This window comes from Rhinopithecus roxellana, chromosome 6, assembly GCF_007565055.1.
Source record: "Rhinopithecus roxellana isolate Shanxi Qingling chromosome 6, ASM756505v1, whole genome shotgun sequence".
NCBI lineage: Eukaryota > Metazoa > Chordata > Mammalia > Primates > Cercopithecidae > Rhinopithecus > Rhinopithecus roxellana.
This window is the reverse complement of record NC_044554.1, coordinates 77,624,410-77,644,661: the sequence shown is the minus strand read 5'-3', so window position 1 is coordinate 77,644,661 and position 20,252 is coordinate 77,624,410. Positions and strand designations below refer to the sequence as shown.

General features: G+C 47.6%; 1 protein-coding gene across 1 annotated transcript; it reads left to right on the top strand.

Moving 5' to 3' along the window:
• The first annotated feature begins 1,489 nt into the window (after nucleotides 1-1,489).
• On the top strand, nucleotides 1,490-19,770 carry MUC17 (mucin 17, cell surface associated). The gene is made up of 12 exons (XM_030931996.1): nucleotides 1,490-3,043; nucleotides 3,221-4,409; nucleotides 8,252-8,365; nucleotides 9,221-9,348; nucleotides 9,700-9,758; nucleotides 10,819-10,970; nucleotides 12,050-12,118; nucleotides 12,244-12,403; nucleotides 13,429-13,590; nucleotides 13,782-13,879; nucleotides 17,928-18,004; nucleotides 19,732-19,770. Exons 1-12 carry the CDS (start codon nucleotides 1,490-1,492, stop codon nucleotides 19,768-19,770), a joined length of 3,801 nt encoding a protein of 1,266 aa, XP_030787856.1.
• Nucleotides 19,771-20,252: the final 482 nt, after the last annotated feature.

Sequence of the window (20,252 nt, the reverse complement as noted above, 5' to 3'; positions counted from 1 at the left end):
TTCTGTTGACACCAGCACACCTGTGACCCCTTCTACCCAAGTCAGTTCATCTGCTACAACTCCTGAAGGTACCAGTATTCCAACCTCGACTCCTAGTGACGGAAGCACTCCATCAACAACTATTCCTGTCAGAACCACACGTGTGACAAGTTCTCAGGGTAACACCCTTTCAACACCTTCTGTTGACACCAGCACGCCTGTGACCACTTCTACCCATGTCAGTTCATCTCCTACAACTCCTGAAGTCACCACCATGCCAAACTCAACTCCTAGTGAAGGAAGTACTCCATTAACAACTAGTCCTGTCAGCACCACACGTGTGACCAGTTCTCGGGGTAGCACCCTTTCAACACCTTCTGTTGACACCAGCACACCTGTGACCACTTCTATCCAAGTCAGTTCATTTCCTACAACTCCTGAAATCACCACCATGCGAATCTCAACTCCTAGTGAAGGAAGCACTCCATTAACAACCATTCCTGTCACCACCACACGTGTGACCAGTTCTGAGGGCAGAACACTTTCAACACCTTCTGTTGACACCAGCACACCTGTGACCCCTTCTACCCAAGTCAGTTCATCTCCTAAAACTCCTGAAGTCACCACCATGCCAATCTCTACTCCCAGTAAAGGAAGCAGTCCATTAACAACTATTCCTGTCAGCACCACACGTGTGATCAGTTCCGAGGGCAGCACTCTTTCAACACCTTCTGTTGACACCAGCACACTTGTGACCACTTCTATCCAAGTCAGTTCATCTCCTCCAACTCCTGAAGGTACCAGTATACCAATCTCGACTCCTAGTGAAGGAAACACTCCATTAACAACTATGCCGGTCAGCACCACATCGGTGACCATTTCTGATCCCAGCACACCTTCAACACCTCCCGCTGACACCAGCACATCTGTGACCACTTCGACCTACCTCACTTCATCTCCTACAACTCCTGAAGTCACCACGATGCCAATCTCTACTCCTAGTGAAGGAAGCACTCCATTAACAACTATTCCTGTCAGCACCACACGTGTGACCAGTTCTCAGGGTAGCACCTTTTCAACACCTTCTGTTGACACCAGCACACCTGTGACCACTTCTGCCCGAGTCAGTTCATCTCCCACAACTCCTGAAGTCACCACCATGCCAATCTCAACTCCTAGTGTACGAAGCACTCCATTAACAACTATTCCTGTCAGCACCACACGTGTGACCAGTTCTCATGGTAGCACCCTTACAACACCTTCTGTTGACAGCAGCACACCTGTGACCACTTCTATCCAAGTCAGTTCATCTCCTACAACTCCTGAAGTCACCACCATGCCAATCTCGACTCCTAGTGAAGAAAGCACTCCATTAACAACCATTCCTGTCACCACCACACGTGTGACCAGTTCTGAGGGCAGAACCCTTTCAACACCTGTTGACACCAGCACACCTGTGACCACTTCCACCCAAGTCAGTTCATCTCCTAAAAGTCCTGAAGTCACCACAATGCCAATCTCTACTCCTAGTGAAGGAAGCAGTCCATTAACAAGTATTCCTGTCATCACCACACGTGTGATCAGTTCTGAGGGTAGCACTCTTTCAACACCTTCTGCTGACACCAGCACACCTGTGACCACTTCTACCCAAGTCACTTCATCTCTTACAACTCCTGAAGTCACTACCATGCCAATCTCAACTCCTAGTGAAGGAAGCACTCCATTAACAACTATTCCTGTCAGCACCACACCTGTGACCAGTTCAGAGGGTAGCACCTCTTCAACACCTTCTGTTGACACCAGCACACCTGTGACCACTTCTACCCAAGTCAGTTCATCTCCTAAAAGTCCTGAAGTCACCACAATGCCAATCTCTACTCCTAGTGAAGGAAGCAGTCCATTAACAAGTATTCCTGTCACCACCACACGTGTGATCAGTTCTGAGGGTAGCACTCTTTCAACACCTTCTGCTGACACCAGCACACCTGTGACCACTTCTGCCCAAGTCAGTTCATCTCCTACAACTCCTGAAGTCACTACCATGCCAATCTCAACTCCTAGTGAAGGAAGCACTCCATTAACAACTATTCCTGTCAGCACCACACCTGTGACCAGTTCAGAGGGTAGCACCCCTTCAACACCTTCTGTTGACACCAGCACACCTGTGACCACTTCTACCCAAGTCAGTTCATCTCCTAAAAGTCCTGAAGTCACCACCATGCCAATCTCGACTCCTAGTGAAGGAAGCACTCCATTAACAACCATTCCTGTCACCACCACACGTGTGACCAGTTCTGAGGGCAGAACCCTTTCAACACCTGTTGACACCAGCACACCTGTGACCACTTCCACCCAAGTCAGTTCATCTCCTAAAAGTCCTGAAGTCACCACAATGCCAATCTCTACTCCTAGTGAGGGAAGCAGTCCATTAACAAGTATTCCTGTCACCACCACACGTGTGATCAGTTCTGAGGGTAGCACTCTTTCAACACCTTCTGCTGACACCAGCACACCTGTGACCACTTCTACCCAAGTCACTTCATCTCTTACAACTCCTGAAGTCACTACCATGCCAATCTCAACTCCTAGTGAAGGAAGCACTCCATTAACAACCATTCCTGTCAGCACCACACCTGTGACCAGTTCAGAGGGTAGCACCCCTTCAACACCTTCTGTTGACACCAGCACACCTGTGACCACTTCTACCCAAGTCAGTTCATCTCCTACAACTCCTGAAGTCACTACCATGCCAATCTCAACTCCTAGTCAAGGAAGCACTCCATTAACAACTATTCCTGTCAGCACCACACCTGTGACCAGTTCAGAGGGTAGCACCCCTTCAACACCTTCTGTTGACACCAGCACACCTGTAACCACTTCTACCCAAGTCAGTTCATCTCCTACAACTCCTGAAGGTACCAGTATGCCAATCTTGACTCCTAGTGAAGGAAGCACTCCTTTAACAACTATTCCTGTCAGCACCACATGTGTGACCACTTCTGAGGGCAGCACCCTTTCAACACCTTCTGTTGCCACCAGCACACCTGTGACCACTTCTACCCAAGTCAGTTCATCTCCTACAACTCCTGAAGGTACCAGTATGCCAATCTCTACTCCTAGTGAAGGAAGCACTCTATTAACAACTATTCCTCTCAGCACCACTGATGTGACTAGTTCTGAGGGTAGCACCCTTTCAATACCTTCTGTTGACACCAGCACACCTGTGACCACTTCTACTGAGGCCATTTCATCTTCTGCAACTCTTTACAGTACCACCATATCTGTGTCAATACCCACGGAAATAAGCACCCTTGGGACCACTCTTCTTATCAGTACCACCCCTGTTACGAGGTTTCCTGAGATTAGTACCCCTTCCATACCATCGGTTGACACCAGCATGTCCGTGACCACTGCCTCTGAAGGAAGTTCATCTCCTACACCTCTTGAAGGCAGCACCATGCCTATGTCAACTACGAGTGAAAGAAGCACTTTACTGACAACTCTCATCCGCCCTGTATCTGTGACGAGTCCTTCTGAGGCCAGCACACTTTCAACACCTCATGATGATACCAGCACACCTTTGCTCACCTCTACCGAAGCCAGTTCATCCTCCATACCTGCCAAAGGCACTACCATACATACTTCAACTACCAGTGAAAGAAGCACTCCATTAACAACTCTCCGTGTTAGCATCACACCTCCAACTAGCTTTACTGAGGCCAGCACACCTTCAACACCTTCTCTTGACACAAGCACAACTTTTACCCCTTCTACTGAAGCTGCCTCAACTCCCACCATTCCTGTAGCCACCACCAGATCTGTATCAATGACCACAGAAGAAAGCACACCTGGGACAACCATTTTTATTCCCAGCACTCCTGTCACCAGTTCTACTGCTGATGTCATTCCTGCAACAACTGGTGCTGTATCTACCCCTGTGATAACTTCCACAGAACTAAACACACCATCAACCTCTACTAGTAGTACCACCACATCTTTTTCAACTACTAAGGAATTTACAACAACTGCAATGACTACTGCAGCTCCTCTCACATATGTGACCAGGTCTACTGCCCTCAGCACAACCAGCAGAGGCTCCACTACTTCTGCATCAACACTTTCTGCAGCCAGTACACCTCACACCTCTACTTCTGTCACCACCCATCCTGTGACCCCTTCATCAGAATCCAGCAAGCCGTCAACAATCACTTCTCACACCATCCCACCTATATTTCCTCCTGCTCACTCCAGTACACCTCCAACAACCTCTGCCTCCTCCACGGCTGTGACCCCTAAGACTGTCACTACCATGACCACTGGGAGCACAAGGACCACTTCCTCCCCCACGGTGACCACCACCACTGTCCCCACGACTACTACTACAGTTAAGAGCACCCCCACCTCAACTCCTACTGTGCCAACAACCACATGTAAGTGATTTCTTGAATTTCCCCCCACTTTTTTATTATACTTTAATTTCTAGGGTACATGTGCACAACGTGCAGGTTTGTTACATATGTATACATGTGCCATGTTGGTTTGCTGCACCCATTAACTCATCATTTACATTAGGTATTTCTCCTAATGTTATCCCTCCCTCATCCCTCCAACCCACAGCAGACCCCGGTGTGTGATGTCTCCTGCCCTGTGTCCAAGTGATCTCATTGTTCAGTTCCCACCTATGAGTGAGAACATGCGGTGTTTGGTTTCCTGTCCTTGCGATAGTTTGCTCAGAAGGTTTCCACCTTCATCCATGTCTCTACAAAGAACTTGAACTCATCATTTTTTATGGCTGCATAGTATTCCCTGGAGTGAACAGGCAACCTACAGAATGGCAGAAAATTTTTGCAATGTACCCATCTGACAAAGGGCTAATATTCAGAATCTATAAAGATCTTAAACAAATTTACAAGAAAAAATCAAACAACCCCATCAAAAAGTAGCCAACGGATAAGAACAGACACTTTCCAAAAGAATTTTCCTTGTTGAAACTGACCTTTCTTTTCAATCTCCACTCACTACTTTTTGTGGTTTTCTTCTTAAACGTTTACTCCTAAATTCCTTTTGCTCTGACTTACTTGTTTTCCAATTGATAAAACTCACATCAAGGTTTTCTGTCTCAGCACTCTCTCACTTCTCCACTCTCGCTATTTCTTGCACAAGTTCCCCTTTTTTGAACAAAGTATTACCTCTCTTTGCCTGGGCACCTCAATCTCCAGTATTCTGTCTACAAGTCCTGTTTTCCCTCTTTTGTATTCTGCAGGTCTCTGTTCCATTGCATTTTGTATGCCATGATGTTATTAACTCTGAGTGGTTTATTTATGTTTTATTTTAAACTTTTTAGTTTACTTTGTAAACTTTCTAGTGGATTTTCTCACTGATTTTGTTCATACTAAAGTACAAACTTTTTTTTTTTTGCAGAAGGTTTTTGCCAATTCATTCATGTGTACCTTTGTCAAGTATCTCTGCCACCATTCACTTTTATTTTGATTCATCTTATCCCCTGAGTATTCGCTATAGAAGCAAAAGAAGATTCCTTCACTTCTATCAGCTCTGAATTCTACCTCCAATACCTATGAGTGTTTTGCTGTCCTTACGTATCCCTCTCCTTTCTCTGACTCAAGAACTTTCACTCAGCCTTCTTCTCTCTTGTTAGGGTGAGAATTGCACCATTCCATACCTGCTATTATAATATCCTGTATATTGTATTACATGAATCATGTAATATACTAATAGACCTGTGAGTATGACTCCCAGATTAAGAATATTTTGCACACAATTTTTAAAGTATGTTAGTTAAAATACTTGAAAACTCTGATTTATTTAGATGACTAGGCTCACAGGTATATGATCTGTGTCTGCCCACAGAACTGCCCAATCCCATCTTGAATTGATGACGATGAAGGTGGTTCTTCAGTTTTTCACTACTACGTTTTCTCTGGACTTTGTGATTTTTTTCCTTTGCTGAATTCTACTTTGCCTGAACTTTTCTTTTTCTTTTTCTTTTTCTTTTCTGACGGAGTTTCACTCTTGTTGCCCAGGCTGGAGTGCAATGGCGCGATCACGGCTCACTGCAACCTCCACCCCCCGGGTTCAAGCGATTGTCTCACCTCAGCCTCCCGAGTAGCTGGGGTTACAGCGTACGCCACCACACCCAGCTAATTTTTGTAGTTTTAGTAGAGACAGCATTTCACCATGTCGGCCAGGCTAGTCTTGAACTCCTGACCTCAGGTGATCCACCTGCCTCAGCTTCCCAAAGTGTTAGGATTACAGGTGTGAACCGCCATGCCTGGCTGGATTTTCTATCCTATGGCTTTTTTCTCTGGATTCTCTCCAATATGTCTTTGTCTTCTCGAGCTCTCCGATTCTCAGATGAGTGGTCTGAGCATTTTCAGATAGGAGATCTGGACCTTGTATCTCCAGGAAGCCTCATAGGTGTCTTACGACAAAGGCCGACTGGCTGCAATGCCACTGGACCCACTATATGGTGTCGGTCGCATCTTTAAAAGCAGATTGTCCTCCTTCTGTCTTCCTCTTCTTCCCCAGAGATTGGCCTTCCCTTTAGACTGTTGAGCAATGGGTGAACACACCCCAGCGTCTGCTTCTGTTGTTTCTCACTAACCTGTGTTTTGGCACTTAGCTCAGGTCTGGGCATCTTCAGTAATGAAAGCGGGAAAGAGACGGAGGGAGGAGACTGATTTATGTATGGGTAAACCCATAGGATGTATGGGTTTCCGGTGTGCCCAGGACTCTTAAATCTCTCTTCAATTCTTTCCAAACGTCTTGGAGCAAAAGCCCATAAATAGAGGCTGCATGATGTGATTTTCTTGAGTATGGATCCTGCTCTCTGAGTCTGTTTAGGGTAAACCAGAAGGCAGGAGTGGGGCAGGTCTTTACAGAGTCTATACATACCTCGTGCCCTTCCCCAGACAAAACACACCTTGAATACTGATCTACCCAGGCACAACGATTTTCAAGAAAAACCAAAGAAAACAGAGCTTTAGATTTTCCAGGTTGGTTGGCACAGATATTCAAGAGTTGGCTATCACTACTTCCTACCTATTTAAACTAAGAAGAGTTTATTTGTTGTACTGCAATTTGAAAAGGAGTTGTTAGGCTGGGCGTGATGGCTCACACCTGTAATCCCAGCATTTTGTGAGGCTGAGACTGGAGGATTTGTTAAGACCAGGAGTTTGAGACCAGCCTGGGCAACAGAGCAAGACCACATCTCTACAGATAAATTTTAAAAATAAGCCAGACATGGTGATTCATGCCTGCAGTCCCAGTTACATGGGAGGCTAAGGTGGGAGGATTGCTTAAGCCCAGTAGGTCAAGGCTGTAGTGAGCTATGATTGCACTACTACACTCCAACCTGAACGACACGGTGAGACTCTGTCTCAAAAAAAATAATAAAATAAGATCTAAACTCCTCCCTCAAACTCCACATCCCAGTAAATTAAAAAGAATCAGAAAGAGTCATAACAGTAACGATTGCCAGTATGGGCTTTTCCAAAGCAGGTGTTGAAGACCAACGACCATCTCTTTCTCAACCTGGGTGGGATCTAGACTGGTCAAGTTCACCTGGGTTTTTCCTTCCTCAGCCCTGACTGTGTCGTTCGCCTCTCACAATGTCAGATTTCTCTTTCTTCACGTTTTCGGGGTAAAGTCAAGCATGCGGGACTAGGACTGGGTGAAGTGTAGCCTAAACGTGGACCCATGGAGAGGTGGCTTAGCCTCTCTCTGCCTCACTTTGCATATCTGTGAAGTGAGGATAATGGTAACTGTCCTGTGCAGCCCCGGGGTCTCCTGAGAGTATCAAATTAGGCAGTGTTGGAGCCGGGCGTGGTGGCTCACACCTGTAATCCTAGCATTTTGGGAGGCCGAAGTGGGCAGATCACCTGAGGTCAGGAGTTTGAGACCAACCTGGCCAAACAGGTGAAACCTTGTCTCTACTAAAAATACAAAAACTTAGCTGGGCGTGGTGGCAGGCACCTGTAATCTCAGCTACTCGGGAGGCTGAGGCAGGAGAATCGCTTGAACCTGGGAGGTAGAGGTTGCAGTGAGCCACGATCGCGCCATTGCACTCCAGCCTGGGCGACAAGTGGGAAACTCAGACTCAAAAAACAAAAACAAATTAGGCAGTGTCCGTGCAAATGCATTGTAAGCTGTAAAGTGCTGTGCCCAACGTATAAACACAGTAGATCCCTGTTCCTTTCAGTGAGCTGCCTCAATGGAGGAACTTGGAAAGAAAACTTCTGTGATTGTTCCACAGGCTTTGGAGATCAATGCTGCGAGAATGGAGGCACCTGGGATGAGTTCAAGTGCCAGTGTCCCACCCCCTATTATGGGGCATCGTGTAAGGAGGTGGTTAACAGCATTGACATAGGTGAGTGCAACCCCAGGCCCTCCCCCCTCCCCGTGCCCTGGGACCCAACCTCCATACAGGCACCAGTTCCTACCCCACGTTGATCTGAGGCCAGGAATAGGGCCTCTTCTGGACTGTGGTGTTTTTTTGTTTTGTTTTGTTTTGGTTTTTTCCACCCAGAGCTAAGAACGCTAAGGTATTACAACATGAATAAAATAGGCCAGGAACGGTGGCTCTCGCCTGTAATCCCAGTGCTTTGGGAGCCTGAGGCAGGATCGCTTGAGGCCAGGAGTTCGAGACCAGCCTGGGCAACATAGTGAGATCTCATTTATTTAAAAAAAAAAAAAAAAAAAAAAAAAAAAAAACTTAGCTGGGTGTGGTGGCACATACTTGTAGTCTTAGCTGTTTGGGAGGCTGAGGTGGGAAGATTGCTTGAGCCCAGGAGGTCAACGCTGCCCTGAGCTATGTTCTCACCACTTCACTCCAGCCTGGGCAACAGAACAAGACCCTGTCAAAAAAAAGAAAGAAGGAAGGAAGGAAAAAAGAATGAAAGAAAAGAAAAAGAAATAAAGGAAAGGAAAGGAAAGGAAGGGGAAGGAAGGAAGGAAGGAAGGAGGGAAGGAAGGAAGGAAGGAAGGAAGGAAGGAAGGAAGGAAGGAAGGAAGGAAGGAAGGAGAAAGAAAGAGAAAGAGAAAAGAAAATGAATAAAAGAGAAAGAAAAGAAAAGAAAACAAGAAGGTGTATTTTGGATACAAATTTGGCACAAAATTTTACCATAAAATACAATGGAGGTCACTCCCTCCACCTAGGCTGGGGGGCAGAACTTCTGAGTAAGAAACTCAGGGACGCTTTGCTCAGTAAGTCTACCCACCTCAGCGCCACCGGAGACTGTCTCTGCCCAAATGGAACTGACTGTGACAGTGACCAGTGTGAAGTTCACCGATGAGCTAAAAAACCACTCTTCCCAGGAATTCCGGGAGTTCAATAAGACATTCACAGAACAGGTAAGTCTGGGAGAGCAAGGCCCCATGGCCACTCAGTCCCCCCCAGAGCAGAGTTTGTAGGGTAAGAAGGCAGCAGGGGGCTGTTCCCTTGTTAGATGTGCAGGAGTTCCCTCAGGCCCCCACGTCCTCAGGGCTTGCCAGTGGAGGGGGGAAGAGATGAGGCCAGGTTTTACCTGGGGGCTGCAGGAGGCCCCTGAGGCAGGGCAGGTCTCTGGAAAGAAACCACTCCATTTGATGAGTGTGCTATGATGCTGTAGGACAGGAGCATCCCCCGGTCCTGTGCCCTCCTGATGTCCCACGGAGAGGCCCCATGGTCTCTCTGGAATGACACAGTGGCCCCTTGCCTTTCAGATGAACATTGTGTATTCCGGGATCCCTGAGTATGTTGGGGTGAACATCACAAACCTACGGTAAGTGTCTGGGCCCGTGGGAAGAGGGTCTGTGGTGTGGAAGCAGCAGTCATAATTATAAAGGCAATTAGAACTGTGCCTCCTGCATTACCGTGCTCAGGCAGCTATTGCAGAATACCACCAACGGGGCAGCTTAAACAACAGAAATCTATTTCTCCCAGTTCTAGGGGCTGGAGGTCTAAGATGAAGGTGTGGGGGGGTGTGGTTTCTCTGGAGGCCTCTCTCCTTGGCTTGTGGACAGCCACCTTCTTGCTGTGTCTTTGCATGGTCTTTCCTCTGTGCACACCTCCCTGCTGTCTCTGCATATCCAAATTCCCCCTTTTTATAAGGACACCAGTCAGACTGGATGAGGGCCTACACTAATGGCCTCATTTTAACTTACTCACCTATTTAAAGACCCTATCGCCAAATATGGTCACATTCTGAGGTTCTGGGGGTAAGGGCTTCAATATATAAATGTAGGTGGCACCAGGTGCAGTGGCTCACACTTGTAATCCCAGCACTTTGGGAGGCCGATGTAGAAGGATTATTTGAGGCCAGGAGTTCAAGACCAGCCTGAGCAACATAGCAAGACCTTGTCTGTACAAAAAATAGCAGGGCATGGTGGCATGCACCTGTAGACCTGGCTACTCAGGAGGCTGAGGCAGGAGGATCACTTGAGCCCAGGAGTCAGAGGTTAGAGTAAACCAGGATCGCACCATTGCACTCCAGCCTGGGCAGCAGAGTGAGACTCTGTCTCTAAAACAAACAAAACAAAAAAATCAAAACCCTCAAGGATGGCCTCTTCTGTGGTTCCCATTCCTCCGTCCATCTTCATCACTGAGGCTTCCCTAAGACTTCCTGGAGACTCACTTTGTAGAAAGTTATCTTAGGCACCACTGCTGGGAGAACTCCTATAGCAGGGGGCCCAGTGCAGTGCCTAGGACAGAGTCATCACCCCTACTGTCCTCCTGCCAGCCCTGCCTTCCCTTGGGATCAGAGAGGGTGAAGCCTCTCTGGGATGGATTCGAAAGGTAAGCACCCAATTCTGACCCCAGGACATCTTCCCTTCCCTCCTCAGTCTTGGCAGTGTGGTGGTGGAGCATGACGTCCTCCTAAGAACCAAGTACACACCAGAATACAAGACACTTTTGGACAATGCCACCGAGGTAGTGAAACAACAAATCACAAAAGTGACCGCAGAGCAAATAATGACCAATGATAATTGCTCAGGTAAACTCTTGGGCTTCTAGGGAGGGAAGGGAGAGGGGATCAGAGCTGGGGCATGACTTTCTTAACAGAGAGGAGGGCTGGGAGTGAAGATGGTTAATGGGCAGGTGCAAGAATCACTGTGGGGTCCTAGAGTACCTGGGGGTGCAGCCCAAAGAAGCCCCAGGATTGGGCCGAGAGAGTCTTTAAACTTCATCATCCTCCGGCCCATTTTGTCCCTGGGGTAGGGGAAGGGACAAAGACAAATGGAGATAGCAAGAGAACATGGAGATCCAGGAATTCGTCCCGGAACCTGCAAGGCCAGACATACAAATAGACCAGATCTTGCAGGGTGCCAGGACTAGGGGCTATAGGACAGGGGAGTCTGCTGGAAATGGGGACCCATGGGCCTCGTTACACGGGGGTTCATCTAAGTGTATGGATCATGGCAGAAGAGGGAAGAAGGAGGCATCAGAAAGGCATGGTGGCTCACACCTGTAATCCCAGCACTTTGGGAGGCTGAGGCGGGCAGATCACTTGAGGCCAGGAGTTTGAAACCAGCCTAGTCAACTGGCGAAACCCCATCTCGACTAAAAATACAAAATTAGCTGGGCATGGTGGCAGGTGCCTGTAGTTCTAGCTACTTGGGAGGCCGAGGCAGGAGAATCACTTGAACCTGGGAAGCAGAGGTTGCATTGAGCCGAGATTGCACCACTGCACTCCAGCCTGGGTGACAGAGCAAGACTCCATCTCAAAAAAAGAAAGAAAGGAAGAAAGGAAGAAAGGAAGAAAGAAGAAAGAAAGAAAGGAAGGAAGGAAGGAAGGAAGGAAGGAAGGAAGGAAGGAAGGAAGGAAGGAAGGAAGGAAGGAAGGAAGGAAGGAAGAAGAAAGAAAATAAGAGAAAAGGGAGGCATGGGACAAAAAGGCTCAGGACACTTGGAGGGTCATAGGACGCGAGGCTGATGCTACTCCTCTGCCGGGGCCAGATTCCCACCTCCCCATCACAGCCCACCCCCTTCTCACACACACACACGCCTCAGCTCCCTGAGGATGCAGAACAAGCATTTATGTGTCATGAGGGGTTTTATGTGTCTCTTTCACAGCCCTGATGTGTTTCAACACCACTGGCACCCAAGTGCAAAACATTACAGTGACGCAGTACGACCCTGTAGGTAGGTGATAACTAACAAGGGGTTTGGGGGAAGGCTGGAGAGGTGGGGAGCCCAGGAGGAGCGGGACAGTGTCCCCCCCAGCCCCCTGATCATGGCTGCTCCCCATCCCTGCACCCCTCCACCAGAGGAATGCCGGCAGAAGGCCGAGGCATATGGAGACTACTTCCTAGTGGAGTACCAGGACCAGAAACCATACTGCATCAGCCCCTGTGAGTCTGGCTTCAATGCCTCCAAGAACTGTAACTATGGCAAGTGCCAGATGTCTCGAAGTGGACCCCAGTGCCTGTGAGTGCTCCCCCATCTCCTCCAGCCCAGCCCAGATGTCCTGGTCCTCCCCTCCCCTACAGGGCTTCACCCCAGGCATTGCCTGGAGGCCAAGGTCATGGGACTAGGTCCCAGCGTCTCCTGAATGTGTACAGCTGCAGAGGAATTGGGTTGGGGATGGGGGTAAAACATGAGTAGGTTGAGCTCCAAGGCTAAGTCCAGAACAGCCTAGCTGTGTCCTCTCTGTGCTAAGGAGGGCTGAGGACAGTGAGAACCTCCTGGGAAGGTTGTCTGACAGGGGGAACAGAGACACAGCCTTGCTCTCTCTCCAGAGAGAAAACAAGACCCTCTTCTGGTGAAATAGAAACAGAAGGTTACACACCCATATGAGGAGTGGGGAGAACCCCTCTAGCCCAGTCACAGAGGTAGGAAAGCAAAGAAAAACGTTGCCACTTGAAACAGAACCAAAGAGAGAGACCAGATGGAGCATCAGGTGTGGGAAGAAGCCACATGTGGGCAAAGACCTGAGTAGTTAGTTTTGGAAAGCTTCCTGGAAGAGGGGGTCACAAGCTGGAAAGGGGAAGAAAGGAACAGGGTTCAGAGAGGGCATTTCAAGGCAGCAGGGAGGAAGAGCTTCAGGGGTGTAACAGGAGCTCTTGATCAGGGCTGCAGCCTGGCTTTCTTGACAGAGAGGAGGGCTGGAAGTGAGGATGGTTAATGGGTGGATGCAAGATCACTGTGGGGTCCTGGAGTCCCTGGGGGTGCAGCCCAGGGAAGACCCACGGTTGGGCCAACTGTCCTAGGTCCTGGGTTGCAACTGGAGGCAAAATCTAAAAGCCTGGAGTGGGAACTGAGCTCATTTGAGGACCACCTCCAGGGATGCTGGTCTTCATCTCCATTCATCCCCTCAGGGTGCCTTGCTTTATGCACCCTGGCAATCTCTTCTCACCTCCTCTTCATTAAACACCCATTGGGCAGGGCCCGGGTCTGAAGCTGGTGCTGACTCTGTTCTCTCTTCCCAACCTGCCACTTCTTTCCCATCTCAGCTGCGTGACCACGGAAACTCACTGGTACAGTGGGGAGGACTGTAACCAGGGCACCCAGAAGAGTCTAGTGTACGGCCTCGTGGGGGCAGGGGTCGTGCTGGTGCTAATCATCCTGGTAGCTCTCCTGATGCTCATTTTCCACTCCAAGAGAGAGGTGAAACGGTAAGCAAGCCCCTACCACCTCCTCTTTCAACTCCCTCCAGCTCCTCCTCTTCCTCTGATCCCTCTGCCTCTAATCACTTCATCCTCGAGGTGGACAGTGGGACAAGCTAAAAATGGGGATACAATTTGTCCCTGGTCCTTGTTCCTGTTCCCCAATCCTAATGGGGTCTCTCTGGTGTTTCCATCAATAGGCAAAAGTACAGATTGTCTCAGTGGTACAAGTGGCAAGAAGAGAATGGTGGACCAACTCCTGGGACCTTCCAAAACATTGGCTTTGACATCTGCCAAGGTATCGGCCTTCCTCTCTGCACTCAGAATGACTCAAAATGTGGAAACAGGCTGGGTACTGTGGGCTCATGCCTGTAATCCCAGCACTCTGAAAGGCTGAGGCAGGAGGATTGCTTGAGGCCAGGAGCTCGAGATCAGCCTGGGCAACAACACAGAAAACTCTATCTCTTTTTTTTTTTTTTTTTTTTTTTTGGGACAGAGTCTCACTCGGTCACCCAGGCTGGAGTGCAGTGGCGCGATCTCAGCTCACTGCAAGCTCCGCCTCCCGTGTTCACACCATTCTCCTGCCTCAGCCTCCCGAGTAGCTGGGACTACAGGCACCCGCCACCACGCCCGGCTAATTTTTTGTATTTTTAGTAGAGACCGGGTTTCACCATGTTAGCCAGGATGGTCTCGATCTCCTGACCTCGTGATCCGCCTGCCTCGGCCTCCCAAAGTGCTGGGATTACAGGCGTGAGCCACCACGCCCGGCCAAACTCTATCTCTTAAAAAAAAAAAAAAAAAAGGGAGGCCAAGGCAGGTGCACCACTTGAGGTCAGTAGTTGAGACCAGCCTGGACCACATAGTGAAACCCTGTCTCTACTGAAAACACAAAAAATTAGCTGAGCGTGGTGGCAGGTGCCTGTAATCCCAGCTACTCCAGAGGCTGAGGTAGGAGAATCACTTGAACCTGGGAGGCAGAGATTGCAGTTAGCTGAGATTGTGCCATTGCACTCCAGCCTGGGCAACAAGCATGAAACTTCATCTCAAAAAAATAAAAAATAAAAGAATTTTTAAATTATCTGGGCGTAGTGGCATGCACCTCTAGTCCCAGCTACTCAGGAGGCTGAGGCAGGAGAATTGCTTGAGCCTGGGAGATGGAGGCTGCAGTGAGCCGTGATTGCACCACTCCACTCCAGCCTGGGCAACAGAACAAGACACTGTCTTAAAAAAAAAAAAAAGAAAGAAAGAAAAGAAAGGTACTTAGGAGGCACCTGGGAAGACCCTGGGGCTTAAAGTGTGAAGGGGGAAAATATTTCCCACTCCAAAACGTTTGGCTCTACAGCTAAAACCTTATTTCCATTACTGACTCCTGTGAGACCCTGGATGGGGCATAGTGAACTAACCACTGGGGAGACACAGGTTCCTTGAGGCTGCTAGATTTCCCTAATGCACAGATCAGTGCTCGGGAGTGGGTGAGCTCATTAGCATGGGAGTTGTTCCTCAGTAAAGAGACTAACGTTAGATTTTGCTAGGTTAAAGGCACGTGTTAAAATTTCTAAACTAGAGTCTTTAACTTCTAAAGAAGGAAATACGTGGAATGAGAAATTTCTCAAAATAGTCTTTAAATTCTAAAGAAGGGGAAGACTAGAATGAGGAAAAAGTCCAGTCAACCCACAAAGAGCAGGAAAGGGAGAAAAAGAAAAAGGAGGTGGGATGCAGTGGCTCATGCTTATAGTCCCAACGCTTTGGGAGGCCGAGGCTGGAGGATCGCTTGAGGCCAGGCAAGACCAGCCTGGGCAACATAACAAGATCAAAAAATTAAAAAAATTAGCCAGGCACAGTGGTGCATGCCTGTAATCCTAGCTACTCAGGAGGCTGAGTCAGGAGGATCACTTGAGCCCAGGAGGTCAAGGCTGCAGTGAGTTATGATTACACCACTGCACTCTAGCCTGGGCAACAGAGCAAGACCCTGTCTCTTAAAAAAAAAAAAGAAGAAGAAGAAGAAGACTGGGCATAGTGGCTCATGCCTGTAATCCTAGCACTTTGGGAGGCCGAGGCTAGTGGGTCACTTGAGGTCAGGAGCCCAGCCTGGCCAACATGGTAAAACCCCATCTCTACTAAAAATACAAAAATTAGCTGGGTGTGGTGGTGTGTGCCTGTAATCCCAACTACCTGGGAGGCTGAGGCAGGAAAATCGCTGGAACCTGGGAGGTGCAGGCTGCAGTGAGCTGAAATCGCACCACTGCACTCCAGCCGGGGCAACAGAGCAAGATTCTGTTGAAGAAGAAGGAGGAAGAGGAAAAGGAGGAGGAGGAGGAGAAGGAGGAAGGGGAAGAAGAAGAGGAGATAGGACACATAGAAAATACAAAATAGTGGCCGGGCGCGGTGGCTCACGCCTGTAATCCTAGCACTTTGGGAGGCTGAGGCGGGTGGATCACGAGGTCGGGAGATCGAGACCATCCTGGCTAACACAGTGAAACCCCATCTCTACTAAAAATAAGAAAAAAAATTAGCCGGGCGTGGTGGTGGGCGCCTGTAGTCCCAGCTACTCAGGAGGCTGAGGCAGGAGAATGGCATGAACCCAGGAGGTGGAGGTTGCAGTGAGCCGAGATCGCGTCACTTAACTCCAGCCTGGGTGACAGAGCGAGACTCCATCTCAAAAAAAAAAAAAAAGAAAATCCAAAATAAAATGATAGGAAGTAATGCAAATATATCACAAAGCATAATACATATAAGTAGATTAAACTCTAGTTTAAAAAGGATTTTTTAAAAAAGAAAACTATGTATTCACTGTGGGTGGGAGGTACACGTAAATCAGAAACACACAGGTTAGAAACAAAAGTATAGAAAAACAAAACAGGGTAATACTAAACAAAGTATCTGTTGTTTTGTGTATAGCTTTACTCATTGCAGTCACATACACTTTAAAGCAAAAAGAATTACTAGGGATAAAAATGATCAACATCGGGCCGGGCACGGTGGCTCAAGCCTGTAATCCCAGCACTTTGGGAGGCCGAGACGGGCGGATCACGAGGTCAGGAGATTGAGACCATCCTGGCTAACACAGTGAAACCCCGTCTCTACTAAAAAATACAAAAAACTAGCCGGGCGAGGTGGCGGGCGCCTGTAGTCCCAGCTACTCGGGAGGCTGAGGCAGGAGAATGGCTCAAACCCGGGAGGCGGAGCTTGCAGTGAGCTGAGATCCGGCCACTGCACTCCAGCCTGGGCGACAGAGGGAGACTCCGTCTCAAAAAAACACAAAAAAAAAACAACCAAAAAAAAGATCAATATCAGCAAATGGCTTACTCTGTTAGACACAAGTCTAATTTGTATGCTCTATTAATACAACCTCAAAATAGATAAAGCAAAAACTGACAAAGCTATGAAGGAAAATTAACAAATCCACCAGCATGTGAGAAATTTTTAAAACTACCCCTCTTAGTAATTGACAGAAGTCATTGAGAATTACAAAACTTTTGGACAAAATAATTAGCCTTAATACAATACAGAACACCACATTCAACAAATAAAGGGTATACATTTATTACGTGAGTCCATGAGAAAACTTTTAAGGATGGCCACACACAGGACATTTAAAAAGCCTCAACAAACTTATAAAAAATTATTTGAATCAGACGATCTTATCTGACCATAATGCAAGTATGTTAGAAATCAATAACAAAAATATTTTTGGAAAATGAAAACAAAAATCCCATATCTTTGGAAATTTTTTTCAAGTTTCTAAATAATGTATGGATCAGATAAAAGATTATAGTGGGCCGGGCGCAGTGGCTCAAGCCTGTAATCCCAGCACTTTGGGAGGCCGAGACGGGCGGATCAAGAGGTCAGGAGATCGAGACCATCCTGGCTAACATGGTGAAACCCCGTCTCTACTAAAAATACAAAAAACTAGCCGGGCGACCTGGCGGGCGCCTGTAGTCCCAGCTACTCGGGAGGCTGAGGCAGGAGAATGGCGTGAACCCGGGAGGCGGAGCTTGCAGTGAGCTGAGATCCGGCCACTGCACTCCAGCCTGGGCGACAGAGCGAGACTCCGTCTCAAAAAAAAAAAAAAAAAAAAAGATTATAGTGAAAGTGAGAAAATACTTAGTATCAAGACTTGCGGGATGCAGCTACAGCTGTACTCAGAAAATTCATAGCCTTAATATATCTATATTGGGAGCTGCTGAGTCAGGTAGTGTTGACAGTTTGTCACATTTTCAAGAGTTTTCAGTTTCCTAGGGGTAGGGATAAACTCTCTCACCCTCCATTGGATGGGATTAAAGGGAGAGATGAACGTTTGTCCTTCTAACCTCCTGTTTCCATGGTGCTTTCCATCCCTCTAGAAGATGACGACTCCATCCACCTGGAATCCATCTATAGTAATTTCCAGCCCTCCTTGAGACACATAGACCCTGAAACAAAGGTAAGAAGGGCCTGGATGGGATGCTGGCCTCCCCCAACCCTGAGACTTTCTTCTCCTTTCCTGCATGGTAGGACCTTCAGGAAAGCAAAACCATGTTTACAGTTTATTGGTCCAGGTGATCCTCCCAGGTCCATACTGCCAGGAAACAAGCCTAACTCAGGGGAAGAATAAAAGCTAAGTAGCAAGGTAGAATCACCTTCCCTTGACCCCTGAGGCTTCAGATTCTGAGGTTTCCTTCCCTACTGTAAGTACATCCTTGATGACCAACTTACTTAGTTATTTTAATTTGTAAACACACATAAAAGTCAAAATAGTAGTAGTGCAGCAAATACATATTCCATGCAGCTCAACAAGGCTTAACATGCCATATGTCTCTTTGTTTGTATTGATCTATTCACTAACTTTTGCTGAATAATTTGGAAGTCAGCTGCCAACATTATGACACTTGATCCCTAACCATTTCAGCCCACACTTCCCAATACCACGATTATACCCAATACGTTGATCGTAACTTCACAATATCATCTGATATCCAATTTTTCCAATTAGCCCAAGGACATCTTCTATTACTAGTTTTTTTTCTCAGATGTAGATACAACAGATTTCACTCACTGACTTCTGTTATGTCTCTTTGGTCTTTTAATCTAGAATGGGCACCTACATTTTAAAGTATATTGCTTTTCTTAAGAGTCTAGGATGGTTGTCTTGAAAAATGTCTCACACCCCTGGTTTGTTTCATGATGTCATCTAACTTGTCCCCCCTACCCTTAGGATCAGAGGTATTAGAGATATTCTGGGATTGGAAATACTGGAGGTTGGGTCTAAAGGCTTAACTGGAATCAGATTAAACATTTTTATTATATCACAGAAAATGCTATCGCATCACTTCAACAAGTATATAACATCAGATTGTCCCCCCATGATTAAGGCCAAGATTGGTCACTTGGGCAAAAAGTGACCACTCCTTGATCACTGCCTTAATATGATTTAAACTGGATGGATAGTTGAAGATAGGAGAAATAACAAGTGTGAACATCTTCAGGTGCTATGCTCCCTTGACATAGCCCTTTGGGGCAAAGATGAAATCTCCAGCCAGGATACCTGTAAACCTACCTGGTGGAGAAGGGAAGGCACAATTGGTTTGTGCTAGAATCCAGGTAATGGGACAAGTTCTAAACTAACCACTTAAGCCAGGTGCGATGGCGCACGCCTGCAATCCCAGCACTTCGTGAGGCCAAGTCAGGAAGATCGTCTGAAGTCAGGAGTTTGGGACCAGCCTGGGCAACAAAGTGAGATTCTGTCACTGTAAAAGAAATAATAATAATAGCCAGGCACAGTGGCTCACACCTGTAATCCCAGCACTTTGGGAGGTCGAGGTGGATGGATCACTTGAGCCCAGGAGTTTGAGACCACCCTGGGCAACATAGCGAAACCTCATCTCTACAAAAAATTTAAAAATTATTCAGGTGTGGTTGTGTGCACATGTAGTCCCAGCTACTTGGGAGGCTGAGGTGGGAGGATCGCTGGAGCCCAGAAGTTGCAGGCTGGAGTGAGTTGTGATTGTGCCACTGCACTCCAGTCTAGATGGCAGATTAAGCCTGTCTCAAAAAAAATTAAAAAATAAAAATAATTAAACCGAACACTTCCCATCCCAAGCCTCCTTATGCTTCCAAAATCCCAAATTCCTCATGAGCTGAGCCTTCACCTGGTTTTATCTCTCTTTTCAGATCCAAATTCAGAGGCCTCAGGTAATGACATCATTTTAAGGCATGGAGTTGAGAAGTCTGGGAGTGAGGAGATTCCAGTGCGGCTAAGCTTGGTGGAGCATTTCCCCATTGAGAGCCTTCCATGGGAACTGAATGTTCCCATTGTAAGTACGGGAAACAAGCCCTGTACTTACCAAGGAGAAAGAGGAGAGAGATGGCAGTGCTGGGAGATTCTCAAATAGAAACCCGTGGAAGCTCCAATGGGCTTGCCTTGATATCAGGCTAGGCTTTCCTGCTCAGTTTTCAAAGAGGTTCCAGATTTGAGGGGTGCTCTGACTGCAACATCTGTCACCCCATTGATCGCCAGGATTGATTTGACTGATCTGGCTGGGTAGGCGGATGTTCCCGTCCTCCCTCGCTGCCCCATGTGTGTCCCTCCTAAAGCTGCATGCTCAGTTGAAGAGGACGAGAGGACGACCCTCTCTGATAGAGGAGGACCACGCTTCAGTCAAAGGCATACAAGTATCTGGACTTCCCTGCTA

Excerpts from the sequence above, each read along its gene's own strand:
- MUC17 (XM_030931996.1), top strand. The coding sequence starts at position 1,490 with ATGCCAATCTCTACTCCTAGTGAAGGAAGCAGTCCATTAACAAGTATT. Across the intron at positions 12,119-12,243 it reads GACGCAGTACGACCCTGTAG|AGGAATGCCGGCAGAAGGCC; the intron begins GTAGGTGATAAC and ends CCCCTCCACCAG. Across the intron at positions 13,880-17,927 it reads TGGCTTTGACATCTGCCAAG|ATGACGACTCCATCCACCTG; the intron begins GTATCGGCCTTC and ends TCCCTCTAGAAG.